Genomic DNA, 14,922 nt, shown 5'->3' on the forward strand with positions numbered 1-14,922 from the left:
GAGAATCCCTTACAACATGTGCTGGAAGTGTTTTCCAGTTACTGTCAAGCGTGCCCAAGTTGCTTCAGGTTCTGGTAATGAACATCTGGCTGGCATCACTGACCAAAGTTCTATAGAAATGATTCAGTCACCCAAAATAAATAAACTTACTCAGATCTTAGGTTGCCACACTACACTGTTCACAGTACTGTAAAAATCTACGACGCCTATCAATCACCCCAGACGATCTCCTGGTCAGTGCCTCAGCTCTCTTTCCATGAAAGGAACTGTAGCAACCATGGTGCGAAGCGAAGGTAGACACACCCCCCAAATCCCCCCAGGCATCTCTATGAGAAAGCCAGAGATACATGAACGCTATTTTTTTTGTGGAGTAAAGCGCTTATCTTTATGCACTGACAAATTACTCACCAACCACATAGATCAACTATAGCAAAATAGACACATGCAAACCAGTAATAAAAAGAAAAATAAAAATCAATATATACTTTATTATTTTTTGGGACACCACATACTGACAAACATTTATAAACAAAAGTTTAAGCTTTCATGTATGACCTTTATGTGCACAGTTATATCATATCTTCTAACGTAGAGTAACACAAAATATGGATCCTTTTCAGTGTGTTTAAAAAAAATATATATACTTGAGAATTCATCCCTTACATGGTGTAGGGCAGACTGGCTAGGCAACACCCAGACTATATAAAGTGTCATCTCGATAAGTTAATTTTGACCAGTTGATCCAAAACCTCCAGCACCTCGCTCTGTATCATCTAGAACCTGCAGAGAAAGAAAGGCGAGGCTTCAACTAAATATATATATACACACACCTCAAAAAATAAATAAAAATCATCTAATCTGAACACAGAAGGGCATATCAATAGTACCAGTTTTGGTGACCCACATCAAATGAAATGTAGCACTGGTATTCATGATAAACACTTTTGAATGGGTTCCATTGAGAGTGCTGAGGTTCTTTCAAGTTTATACAAGGATATGAAGAGGCTCCTTTATATTAATCGCCATTTTAGCAGAAAGATCTACACGAGATGAATGTACTTACTTTTAGTTCCTCAAGTTCAGGATAGACTATGCGTTCACAAATCAGCTGAGCTACTCTGTCACCTTTTTTAACTGAGAGAAAAAAAAAATTACAAAAAAGGAACAGGTATTTACATGTCTAAACACTAAGATTTACAAACAAAAAAAAAAAAAAACTGTGTATAGGAAAAACTGTGCAGTTGCCCAGAGCAACCAGATAGCTTCCCACCCACAAAAAAAATTAGTTGCACTTTGTTTAAATAAAACATTTTCTATGCAAAAACATACTGTAATATAGATTAACATATATAGGAAGAGAGTTGGGTCTATATGCACAAATTGCGTAAATATATCTATATCTGGTTTTAATTATCAAGGCAATTCATTTTATCCCTCCAGTATAATTTACTGAGAACATCAGCTGCAGATTATATAAGGCTGCATTCACATTACGTTAGTTACATATGGGGACCGGATCCGGTTGGGAGATTGGGGGGGGGTGGAAACCAGGCACTCCTGTATCCCAGCCGGCCCCCATCTCAATCATTTGAATGAGCTGATCAGAGTCAGAGTCACTATCTGACACTGCTCGGCTCATTCAAATGAATGAGATGGGGGCCGGGTCCGGCTGGGATACAGGAGCACCGGGTTCCACATCCTCCCCCCCCCCCCCCCCCCCCCAGGCCGGATCTGGTCCCCATATGCAACAAACGTAATGTGAATGCAGCCTAACAGGTTTTTATAACTGCAAACTTATTGTTACAAGGCAAACCCTCTGCCTTTCTGGGTTAACCATTTTCTACACTGAAAATCCCATTAACAGCTTGTTCACATGGGTGGATTTTGTTTCAAACTTGCAGCCGGGTCTGTGCTGGATTTTCCACAGTGGAGATTTGCTGCTGAAAATCAGCTGCGGACAGCCAGTGGAGAGCCCGCCCCTTTCAAAAGCTGCAAGTTTGAAACGAAAGCTGCTTGTGTGAACGAGCCCTAAAGAGACGACATTGAAGAGGTAAAAACCGTGACACAGCAAAGCTTTTGTGACATGTCAGAATCTTAATCAGTTGCCACAAGCAAAACTTAAAACAATGGTACATACCAACAAAAGGCTCTTTTCCAAAATTAAATAGCACAACACCAACATTTCCTCTGTAGTCTTCATCAATAACACCCGCTATATGGGAAGAAGAGAGAAATCATTATTTGTAAGAACATCTTAAGGGTACATTGTAACTAGCAGGGGGTTTCCATATGCCAGAAATCCACCGAGAGTTACGCAGATGCATTAAAACGAATGGTAGCGTAACTTAGGAAATCCACTGCTACTTAAGAGCATAAGTTAACGGGTGATTTCATATAGGGAAGTTTTTTTATTAATATTTTTTTTTTTTTACAAAAAAATAAAAACATTTAAAAAAGAAGAAGAAAGCTGTACCAGGGATGTTAAAGGTGTTATCCATTAGAAAAACATAGCTGATTTATTTAAAAAAAACAGCACCATGCCTGTCCTCAGGTTGTGTATTGTATTGCAGCTCAGTTCTATTGAAACGAATGAATGAATCAAGTTTGTAATACCATACATAACCCGAGAACAGGTTTGGTGCCATTTTGAAAGAAAATCAGCTGTTTTTCTGTTCTTTAATAACAACACCTTAAACCGAGTATCAGAAGGGATATATAAAACGCTATACATACATGTCAAAAATTTTGATCGTCGGGGGTCCGAGTGTTCAGATGTCCACCAATTGGGAGAACGAGCCAATGACCAGAGACATGATAGAGACAGTTTAAAAAATGTAAATCTAGACAGCGTGTCTCAATCACGTGACACAGAGCATGGAGAGGAGCACATGGTAGTGCAAACCTCTGGCTCATTCTCCCTAATGGCAGAATGCTGGACATTCCTGCCGATCAAAACTTTTGACAAGTTACTAAGTTAAGTTTTTTTCTTTTAAGTGACAGGTACACTTTAAATATGAACAGAAGGTTAACTATGAACTTGGCCTTCGCAATACAGAAAAATATTCTGCATTGTGTAATAAGGATGGAAAATACGCTGCAGTCATCAGTGGAAAAATGCACATTGGTGCTGGCAGGCTAATCTGATGGCCCTCAGATGCAGGCGCTAACTGTGTCAGGGTCTTGGCTCTGAAAGCTGCCTACGCCTTCCAGCTGTGGAGGAAAGTACAATGTTATATTGTGTTTGTATTGCTACAGAGTATTCAAAACCTTTTAGGAAAAGAACCACAAAAGACAAAGAATTTCACAAGGATACATTACTGCTCCATAAATCTACTAGAAAATGGGCAGTTAAGTAAACGCAGCTTCAGAGGTATTCTTCTCTAGAGCTCTAGTCAGTACCAGGTCACATCAATTACACAAGCCACCTGACAAACCCCACTGAATATACTGAGGTCCATACAGTGGGATTAATATAGTAAATGTAGCAACTTTTTTTTTTTAAATATATATTTCTGCATGTAAAGTAACAAGGCTTACCTCCAACATCAATAAAATGTTTAGCCGCCAAACCAGATCGTGGAGCTAAAAATAGGAGAGAAGGTGGGGGGGAATGAAGAGAAATACATCAGGCAAGTAAAACACTCAGAAAAGCATGGGCTCTGTTTCTATGAAGTGTCTGTTAAAAGAAAACATACAAGCCATTGATAATGAAATACAAATATCCAGAGGCAGGCTCCTCCACAGCCAAATGTTATTATGGAAAAGGTGGATTTTTTATTTATTTAAACTGTGCTCAGCTTGGGGGAATGTATACCACCCTCCAGTCACCATTCTCCTGAAGCCAGTCCTGTTGCAAGTTCTGCCCACCATCTCTGGGAGAACTGCAGATTAAAGAAGTAGTCCGGTGCACACTTTTCTCACTTTATCCCGTCCGGGCTGCAAAATAAAAGAAAACACACTTTCTCTTACCTGCAAACGAGCCCCCGGAGCTCCGGTACAGGTGTTCAGTCCCCGGGCTTTATTCTTCTTACTTCCTGTTAGCCCGGCACGTCACACGGAGCTTCAGCCTATCACCGGCCGCAGCGATGTTCCGCCTTGGCCAGTGATAGGCTGAAGCTCCTTGTGACGTGCCGGGCTAACAGGAAGTAAGAAGAATACAGCCCGGGGACCAAACGCCTGTACCGGAGCACTGAGGGCTCGTTGGCAGGTAAGAGAAAGTGTGTTTTCTTTTATTTTGCAGCCCGGACGGGAGAAAGTGCGTAAAGTGTGCACCGGCCTACTCCTTTAAGTCTACAGAAATATACCATATACATGTAGAGTCATATGTAGCTTATCCGCAGCAGGTTTACTGCAGCTAAAGTTCCATAAGTGGATTATGTTGCTACCCATTGACTTCAGTGGGTAGCAACATAATCCGGTGCGGAAATTCCGAAAGTGCAATTTCAGCTGTGTGACCCTACCCTGCAAGTTATGTAATTGACAGATATAGTGCTGCTCCTCATGTACACAGAACAGCTAATTCTGAAAAAGTACCCTGAAATGACAGATACGCTTTAATTCAAGCATTTGGTATGTTATTTTGTTTATGGTGGTCAATGTGTGGGATAACCCTTATATTTTAATAGTTCAGACATTGTCCCCATGTCAGATTACAAATTATGTAAAAAAAGAACAAAAAATAAATAAATTTGGAAAATGGCTGCAATTTTAATGAGCCCCCATTAAAAAATGGATGTGGTAGCGTGTATGCATGGTGATAACTTTGAAAAAGACAGTTCACTAAAGATGGTGTATCTGGCAGTCTTAACCCCTTAACGACAATGGACGCAAATGTATGTCATGGTGTCGTTGTACTTAACGCACCATGACATACATTTACGCTCCGCCATGACCGCGTCATGCATGTCAGGTCCCGACTGCTATCAGCAGCCAGGGACCCGCCGGTAATGGCGGACATCCGCCTGCGTGCGGATGTCCGCCAGTAACTCCTCAGATGCCGTGATCAATACACCAGTCACCAAACTAAACTTTTAATATATTATTCCATATGTAATTATAAGACCCGTTGCTATTTACTCAACCTTTATATGGCTCTGTTCCCTTCACAAGTCAAAGCTTCAGTGACGCTGCGCCTGCTGGGGAACGCCCACTTTCTTCTGCCGGGAGCTCACACAATGTGAGCAAGGGGAAAGGTACGATACAGAGCGTTTTAAAAGCTCAGTATTTATTTATTTATTTTTTTTTTTTAAGGGGCAGGAGGGGTGTTAGGAGTAGTTAGCGAATATAATCTGAGTTAGTTTAGAAAATATGGTTTGATGACAGGAACTCTTTAATGGGTGTAAACTGTGTGTTCTACTGACCCCTGGTGGTAATTTCCAACATGACTGGAGGCACCAGATACAACCTTCACAGACGTTTGAAAATGTTTGTTTGGCTCTATTCTCAGTGGGAGGTTCAGTCACAGAAGTACAAGCTCTGAGATGGAATAACTTGTTACTGATTAATCTTTAGATAGAAGGTGGGGGAAATACATCAGTGAACTTACCGACTCTCCCGTAGCATCCACTGGGAACACAAATCTGGATGTCAGTTTTTACTATGGCTTTATCTTGTGAATCAATCACGTAATCGTAAGCACTAAAGAATAGAGTGAAAAATAGTAAATAAGAAGCCAAACAATCATGTTTTACGTGCAGATGAAACACCTGTTAGAAAATGCACTGAATGTAGTCACCGGTAGAGTATGTTTAGTTCAATGAACTTACCAGGGAGAACAAGTCCGCATACTTTCATACAGGCTAGGAATGCAGTCTTAATAGAAATCGTAGCCAAACTACACACACAAGGACGTAAACAACTCCAGTCTGCTACATCTACAACAGTCATACACCTTCAATCCGCCAGCAGCCAAGCATTCCTGTGTTCTGAAGAAGGGGTGATCTGCTGCCAGCAGAGGCTTTTCGCACCAACAAAAGTAAATTTAGGGTTTAGAGTTCACACGCGCTTTGTTTCTGCGGGTTTTCCGCTGCGTATTTGAAAGGGGCGGGCTATTCTCGGCTGTCCATAGCAGATTTTCCACTGCAGAAAATCCGCCGCAGTCACTATTGATTCAATGGGGCTTTCAGCGGATTTTCCGAGAATATAGCCGAGAAGAGCCCGCACCCTTTCAAATACGCAGCGGAAAACAAAGAGCGTGTGAACGCACCCTTGACATGTCTGATCCTTCATTCTCTCCATATGCTCATATGTTGGGGTAGATGCAACACGCCTGCATACACATTAGTCAGCCAGTCCTGCCAAAAATGGGTGGGTTTAGCCAACACATGCCTAATGAGTATGGGGGACCTTGTTGAAAAAGACCACATCACGGCCAACACCGACAGCAGCTGATGCACTCTAATACTGCAGTCAATGTAATGCAATGCTCCTATAAGGGGGGATAGCACACTGCATTACTAGTAAAGTTGCCTGACTTTTTCCCCCTGGGAAAAAACGCCATGCTTGTTGTAGGTCAACAGGGGGATAAGCAGCCCTCTAAATAATATTATTATTTTTTTTTTTTTTTTAAGCACTGATCAGTATTATCGTCGATCTTCTCTGGTCCGTTTGATCTCAGACCAGAGCAGGAGACACCCCGGGATGACGGCCAGAGTAGGTAAGGGGTGCAATCTATAGAGACAAAAAGGCAGAGCTCCTCATAGGACAGTACCGTCTGGTACACAGCATAGATAGATAGGACACAACCACAGTATCAACGTATGATTATAGGGGTGCTGCTTTCCCGGGATCGGTCAGGGTATACACCTACCGATATGATTATGGTAGTAGAAGAGGAAAAAAACAGGAACCCGGTTTCAGCGCAATCCACCATTCAGAGGTAATCCACCAGTCAAAGGCAAGGTACCATTTACAGTGTAGTATAATTTATTCAGCCAGGTATTGACGCGTTTCAGGGCTCTAGGGCCCCTTCAGAATAGTAGGCATAACATACATACACATGGCTTTTAAATACACTAAAATGGCGCCAAGGGGGATAGCTCCGCCCCCTGGGCGTGTTCAGACAATACAGCATAACATGCATAGTTTTATTATAAAACACATAAATTCCTATATTGGAAATTCTCAACTATTGTTCCTTTGTATATTGAGATAATGGGAACATAGAAATAGATCTTAGGGAGGTTATAAACAAATGGTATATTGCGACTCCCCCGGCAGTGCGCATGTGCCGGGGGAATCGCAACATGAAACTGAGGGTTGAGCAGCACTGCTGTGTTGACCGAGTTGTCCGGCACCTGACGCCTGCGCAGAGAGGGGAACATATAGGGGCCATGAGATGTAGTGGTATGTACAGCGTGTGCGCAAGGCCCGCCATCTAGCGCCTGCGCAGGGCAGATGGAACCAGCACGTGGAGGCTGCGCCGCTGTGTTTACATCTCGCGGCGCATACGCGGTGCAGTGATATAACAGTGGGACAGGCGAGAGTCGAGCCTCATTCTCCTAGAGCAGCTAAAAACTGGTAAATATATTAAAATAATAATGCATAAAAGCAACCTGCAATTTTTACATATATAGTGATAATGAAATTAGAAGAATAGGACATATATTATACACATGTATGTATAGTGAAAAGGACTGGAGCGGGAATGCAGAACACCACAAGGATTGTGTGGCATATGAATACCATAGGAAATGACCACATATTCCACCTCCCATCATGAAATCCGGAAGATTCTAAACAGACATTGATTGGAACATTCTTCTCCAAGATCCCTTTCTAAAAAAGACAAAACTTCCCAACAACCCAGAACAACATATAGGAGGGCTAAGACTCTGAAGACACCTTGGCACCCAGCCAACTACGAGACAAACAAGAAAATCCAACTACTCCAAACCAGAAATCGGGCACATTTAAATGTAAAATGAAAAGATGCAAATGCTGTATAAATATTAGGGATGCCACCCTGAAATTCAAAAGGTAACATCACAGGAGAACCATTTCCCATAAAATCCAGGATTGACTGTTCCAGTACATCCGTCATCTACCTATTAGAATGTCCATGTAACATGCAATATGTGGGACGGACCATTCAACAATTACGGTCGAGGATGAACAAACACTGATTCAATACACTAAATGGATACATGAACCATGGCGTATCTAGACACGTCGCTATGGCACACAATAAAGATTTCTCTGGTTTTACCTTAACCGCCATTGAACACATTCCTCACAATACCCAAAATAGGTTTGATAAGCTTCAATGGCGCGAATCATACTGGATTTATAAAATTAATTATCTAAATCCAGTGGGCCTAAATGAAGTCGCCGATATTATCCGGTAATCACCATCCGGTTCCCAATATCCATATAGACTAGGTATACATTCAGTATATACCACATGCCGATTCTATTATTCTCCTACATCCACCAGACGTCATGAGCATTTGTATCTTTGCACATTATGCCCAACCATGGACACACAAAGGTTCGGAAGTGCAGGTTTTATCCATATATATATATAATTGTTGTTGCAATAGGGTTTTTTTTATTATCATTTCCTATGGTATTCATATGCCACACAATCCTTGTGTTGTATTGCATTCCAGATCCAGTCCTTTTCACTATACGTACGTGTATAATATATGTCCTATTCTTCTTCTAATTTCATTGTCACTATATATGTAAAAATTGCAGGTTGCTTTTATGCATTGTTATTATTTTAATATATTTACCCGTTTTTTAGCTGCTCTAGGAGAATGAGGCTCGACTCTCGCCTGTCCCCCTGTTATATCACTGCACAGAGCATGCGCCGCGAGATGTAAACACAGCGGCGCAGCCTCCACGTGCTGGTTCCATCTGCCCTGCGCAGGCGCTAGATGGTGGTACATACCACTACATCTCGTGGCCCCTATATGTTCCCCTCTCCCCACTCTGCGTAGGCGCCAGACAACTCGGCACTAAAGGCGCGTGCGCAGTGATGAGATTTACACTGCTTAAGCACGCGCCGCGCGCTGTCAACACAGTAGTGTGGCTCAACCCTCAGTTTCATGTCACGATCCCCCGGCACATGCGCACTGCCAGGGGAATCGCGATATACCATTTGTTTATAACCTCCCTAAGATCTATTTCTATGTTCTCACTATATATTTATATATATTTTTATAATAAAACTATGTATGTTATGCTGTATTGTCTGAACACGCCCAGGGGGCGGAGCTATCCCCCATGGCGCCATTTTACTGTATTTAAAACCCATGTGAATGTATGTATGTTATGCCTACTATTCTGAAGAAGGGGTCCTAGAGCCCTGAAACGCGTCAATACCTGGCTGAATAAATTTTACTACACTGTAAATGGTACCTTGCCTTTGACTGGTGGATTACCTCTGAATGGTGGATTGCGCTGAAACCCGGTTCCTGTTTTTTTCCTCTTCCACTACCAGAGTAGGTAAGGGTACCTCCAGCCGCCATGTCGGATGATCGGGTCCCCGTGGCAGTGCTGCGGGCGATCCGATTATCCATTTAAACACCCACATTGCCGCAAATGCCGTGATCTGTATTGATCACATCATCTGAGGGGTTACTGGCGGACATAAGAGCAATCGCTAATGTTCATCATTACAGGGGGGTCCCTGGCCTGCTGGTCAGGTGCCCGCATCATGTGCAGGATGTAAATGTACATCCTGATGCGTTAAATATCACCACATTAGGACGTACATTTACATCCATTGTCCTTAAAAGGGTTAAAGCGTACCCGTCAGATGCAAATAAAAAAAACTTAATATATCACTCAGTACCTAATCATGTACATCATTTTTATGTGTCTAGCACCTTTACTTTATTACACTTTTAATTTAGCTCACTAGTCTGAATTTCTCTCAAAGGGAGGGGGCGTGGCCTCACTGTGCAGGTCTCCGCCCCCTCCCTCAGTATGCTGTCTGCTCACATGTCCCCTAGCATGAGCAAAACTACAACTCCCAGCTTGTCCTCACTGACAGTAGCGGGACACAAGCTGACAAGATGACAGTGGGAGGATTTTTCCTTCAGCTGTGAGCCCTGCGATCACAGCTGTCAATCAAGGAAGTGTGTCCATGACATAGGTGATGACACATGGACACAGCAGGACTAGTATGTGTCCAAGCAGACAGGGGGGCAGTAGCTTGACTGGCTTTTTCAGTATGAAATACTGAAAATGTTCTAATGAAAGCAATTGCAAAACCTATTGGTTTTACATGCTCTACAACATATCAAAAGTTTTTGTATCTGACAGTGCCCATTTAAAGGAATTCTCCAATTTCAGCTATTGATGTGCTATCCTCAGGACAGGCCAATAATATCTAATCAGTAGGGTGCTGACACCCTGCACCCTTGCTGATCATCTGTTTGGGGAGGCCATGGCGAGAGACATTTATCAAAACATGTGTAGGGGGAAAAGTGGTGCAGTTGCCCATAGCAACCAATCAGTGGCTTTTCTTTCTTTTTTAGAAATGCCTCCCCCCACGATGTATGTACATCAGGTGGAAGCCTCTGCTCTATACACTAATGTTGGCACCACAATACCACAGCTTAATTCCCACTTCTGGGTAACGTGCATTGCTCATATTTGGGCACCGCGGCTTGCCCAAGCAGCTGCCCTACATGATGTAGAAGGTTCAGTGCTGGAAGCAAAATCTTGTACATCATACAAGGCAGGGAGGATGGAGGCATGTATGCAGGAGCTCAGTGCAGCCTCTGTGGCACTTGGAAGGAAAAGATCATTTTATAACTTTGCAATCAGCCATCAGCTAAAAGACTGGTGTCATTGTTTTATCTCCCTATCAGCAGCTTTGATCATGACAGAGCGAATTGATTCCCTTCCAGGATCTACTGGACATATTTTAGTAAGTGACCCCTCGTTGTACTTCTGTTCACCCACACTATAACCCAGTGTATTGGAATTAGTGTGGGTGAACAGGCTGACAGTTTTCCTTTAAAGTGGTGACCCAGTGGTGAACAACTTATCCCCTATCCTAAGGATAGGGGATAAGTTTGAGATCACGGGGGGTCCGACCGCTGGGGCCCCCTGCGATCTCTCTGTACGGGGGCCAGGCTCTCCGGACAGATAGCGGGCGTCGACACCCGCGCGAAGCGGCGGCTGACACGCCCCCCTCAATACATCTCTATGGCAGAGCCGGAGATTGCCGAAGGCAGCGCTTCCCACGGGCTGTCGGGGCTCAGTAGAGGAGATCGCAGGGGGCCCCAGCAGTCGGACCCCCCCCGATCTCAAACTTATCCCCTATCCTTAGGATAGGGGATAAGTTGTTCACCACTGGGTCACCACTGGACTACTCCTTTAAGGACACATCAAATGTTCATTTTTGCATTTTTTTCCTTCCCAAGGAAATGTTCACATGTTGATATGTTCGCGCTGAGTTTTAATACCATTCACTTCAATGGATCTGTGTGAACTAGGGTCACATGTAATGTATACTAAGCATGTTTCAAGCTGTGTATTCTATGAGCATACACACAGACTACCCACGGCAGCCCTGTGTGTAGTAAGGTTTAGAGGTGGGGCCTGTACGTGGCCTAATCTCAATGTGCACTCAGGGCTGCCGTGGGTAGTCTGTGTCTGCTCATAGCAGAATCTGCAGCGGGAAATACTTTGTGTATACACTACAGTGGTCCCTCAACATATGATATTAATTGGTTCCAGGAGAACCATCATATGTTGAAACCATCATATGTCGAGTACATATGTCTATGTAAAAATGGTAATTGGTTCTGGGGCCTCGGAACCATTGTATGTTGAATACATATCTCTATGGGAAACTGCTAATTGGTTCTGGGATGACCATTGTATGTGGAGTGTATGGGGAGTGTTTAACAAACCAGGGTGCCTCCAGCTGTTGCAAAACTACAACTCCCAGCATGCATGTACAGCCATTGACTGTCTGGGCATGCTGGGGGTTATAGTTTTTCAACAGCTGGAGCTCACAGTGGAAGCCTGTATGAGTTAGCAGGACAGCATGTGAGTAACAGGAGGCAGAACGGGGCACACGGGGACATTATACAACTATCTGTCATTTGCTGAAGTTGTCAGCGCTGTCAGATAGCTGTTTGTACGATGGCCCCGACACACAGCAGCATCATATGTCGAGGCTGTCTTCAACATACGATGGGCTCTGAGAGGCCATCATATGTTGAAATGATCATATGTCGAGGCCATCATAAGTCGGGGGGTCACTGTACATGTGGCCCTACCCTAAGGGTGTATTCCCACAATCCGCAGTGTATCCAAAGTTAAGGAACCACAGTTGCGGATTTAACACGGCAGTCAAAAACACGCAAGTTATCTTGTAAACCCTGAAGCTGTGGATCAGAGACGATTTTACAACTTCAGATCCCGTGTGTGAATGCACTAAGAGGGGTTCTCTCTCAAACAGCAGGTCTCCTGCCGAGAGATTGAATGGGGGCATGGGGAGATTTTCGGTAGCAGATTTCTGCTGTTGAAAATCCGGCACAGGCCCTTTTGACATCAATGGGGGTCTGTCGGATTTCTCGCTACAGTTTTCCTCGAGCTGTTAAACTTCCCTTAGGTCCATTTTGTCCTGCATTTGCACATTTTGACCAGTTAGAGGCACCATGGTTGGGAAACACTGGGATAACTGGACACAGCTTAAAAGAGAACAATTTATTTTTTCAAACCAGCTGGTGCCAGAAAGTTAAAAATGTAAAAATCGTAACCCTTCCAGTACTTATCAGTAGGGGTGGGCGGTAAGACCAAATGTTTATCATGGTATTTTTGTAACTTATGGCGGTTCCACGGTATCCCCCCCCCCCCGACCAAATCATGTGACCCTCGAGCGCTGTTCTGCTTCTCACCCCCCCCCAATTAATTATGAGCCCAGCGCTGCCCCCATCGAGGTAAATACTCATATCACTCGCAAGCGCTGCTCTCATTGTCCTCCTGTTGCGGCCGCCGGCGCTGACACTCTATACTGTACGCTGTATCCCTATGCCTGGGCTGCAAAAGGTAAACAAAATAAACTTTAACACACGTTCCCCTCCCGTCGGTCCGGACCAGCTTCCTGGAGACAAGAACATCGGAAAGCCATCAGCCTATCATCGGCCGCAGCGATGTTCCGCCTCGGCCGGTGATAGGCTGGGGGGGGGGGGGGGGGGGGGTATTGCGGTATTGGAAAAATTCATATCGTGCAGCACAAAAATTTCAAAACCGGTATACCGCCCAGCCCTACTTAGCTGCCGTATACTACAGAGGAAATTATTTTCTTTTCTGTCTGACCACAGAGCTCTCTGCTGACACCTCTGTCCATGTCAGTAACTGTCCAGAGTAGGAGAAAAATCCTCCACAGAGGTGTCTGCAGAGAGCACTGTGGTCAGACAGAAAGGAAATTTAAAAAGAAATTCCTGTGTAGCATACAGTAGCTGATAAGTACTGGAAGGATTAAGATTTTTAAATAGAACTAACAAATCTGTTTAACTTTAACTATCCAACCATCTAATGTTTTATTGCCTCCCAAAATTAGTGGACATGATGGGGGTTGTAGTTCTGCAGCAGCTGGACAGCCACAGCAGTGTTTCCCAACCAGGGTGCCTCCAGCTGTTGCAAAACTACAACTCCCAGCATGCCCGGACAGCCTTTGTGAGAGATGTAGTTTTGCAACAGCTGGAGGCACCCTGGTTGGGGAATTCTGGTGTACAGTATACAACACCTGTTTCCTGTCACATAAATATCTTAGAATATAGGAAAGCAATGTAGAGCACTAGCGCCATGACATGTGCAGCCTCTCACCTGTACAGATCATAGCCCGCAGCCCGGGCAGAGCCCCTGGTAGGAGTAAACGCATGTTCAGACAACTTGGCGAAGCGCAGTACCGCAGCGGAGCCGTCACTGAGATCTTCTTTTGGTCGTTTGGCGGGAGATGAGGGCACAGGGGTGAGCGGCATGATGGAGAGAGACACAATGAAATCTGACTATCCCGCCAAATCCTCTAACCCCGCCTGATGTACACACACACGTATGATGTCACGTCATCCACACACGACCCCCCCGCTCCCGGCCATGATAAGTAGAGATCCCTTCACCGCTTCTGTTCTATGTATATACACTAGTGTGCGCCAGCCAAGTGTAGAACTACGAGTCCCAGAGCTTCATGCGACCGTCCTACCACGACTACAGACGAGCGCTGGTAGCGAGGCATGCTGGGACTCGTAGTTTCCGCTAGTAGCGGCCCCTGCACCCGGTTACCCGAGCACCATGTGCGCAGTACTGTACATTCACCTTGTTTGCTGTACACCCGAAAATGATGACGAAGGCATCGGGCTGTACACAGCCGCCCTAATAGCAGAGACAAGCCGCCCAGTGTGGCCGCCGACATGATACACAGGGCAGGGCCCGACATGTGACCCCAATACCTCCTCCAGGTGCCGCACTTCCCCGAGCCTCCACAGGGGGCGCTGCTGTTGATGTCCAGTTACCTTATTTCTCATTCTCTGGATACATAATACCGTACATTATTGTGTCATGTGAAAATATTAATATTTTTTTTGTATTGTTCACCTTTCACAATAAATAGCCAGGTGAAATAATGTGTGTGGATATCTAATAGGTGCAGTTTTTTTCTCTACTCAATAAAATGTTATTTTTTTAAAATACTATAATAAAAATTTAGATTTTGTGTATGTTTTTTATTTTATTTTTTTAAATAACCTGTTCTTTATTTTTCTATCAATGGAGAGATATGGAGGCATATTGTTTGTGGAACTTATTGTATTTGTAATGTGACCCCTTTATTTTTCCGTATGGGTGCATTTGCCCACTCACTGGATCCGCTGCAGTTTTTATAGTTGTGAATCCACAGTTGTAAAATCCACATTAGCAGATTTTACAAGGGTACGGTGTCCATTTTAGGACATC

At 44.0% G+C, this 14,922-nt stretch overlaps 1 protein-coding gene across 2 annotated transcripts; it reads right to left on the reverse strand.

Annotated features, from left to right (window-relative positions):
• Positions 1-462: 462 nt before the first annotated feature.
• On the reverse strand, positions 463-14,455 carry DUT (deoxyuridine triphosphatase). 2 transcript variants are annotated; one of them, XM_056572277.1, is made up of 7 exons: positions 14,287-14,455; positions 13,798-13,906; positions 5,546-5,637; positions 3,538-3,582; positions 2,138-2,212; positions 1,064-1,134; positions 463-780 (listed from the first exon to the last, which is right to left on the reverse strand). In XM_056572277.1, the coding sequence occupies exons 1-7, from the start codon at positions 14,405-14,407 to the stop codon at positions 724-726; spliced, it is 570 nt and encodes a 189-aa protein (XP_056428252.1). In that variant the 5' UTR covers positions 14,408-14,455; the 3' UTR covers positions 463-723. The 2 variants fall into 2 exon arrangements, with proteins under 2 accessions (XP_056428252.1, XP_056428253.1); XM_056572278.1 differs by lacking the exon at positions 14,287-14,455 and having other exon boundaries at positions 465-780; positions 13,798-14,240.
• Positions 14,456-14,922: the final 467 nt, after the last annotated feature.

The sequence above is a fragment of the Hyla sarda genome, chromosome 4 (genome assembly GCF_029499605.1).
Source record: "Hyla sarda isolate aHylSar1 chromosome 4, aHylSar1.hap1, whole genome shotgun sequence".
Classification (NCBI taxonomy): domain Eukaryota; kingdom Metazoa; phylum Chordata; class Amphibia; order Anura; family Hylidae; genus Hyla; species Hyla sarda.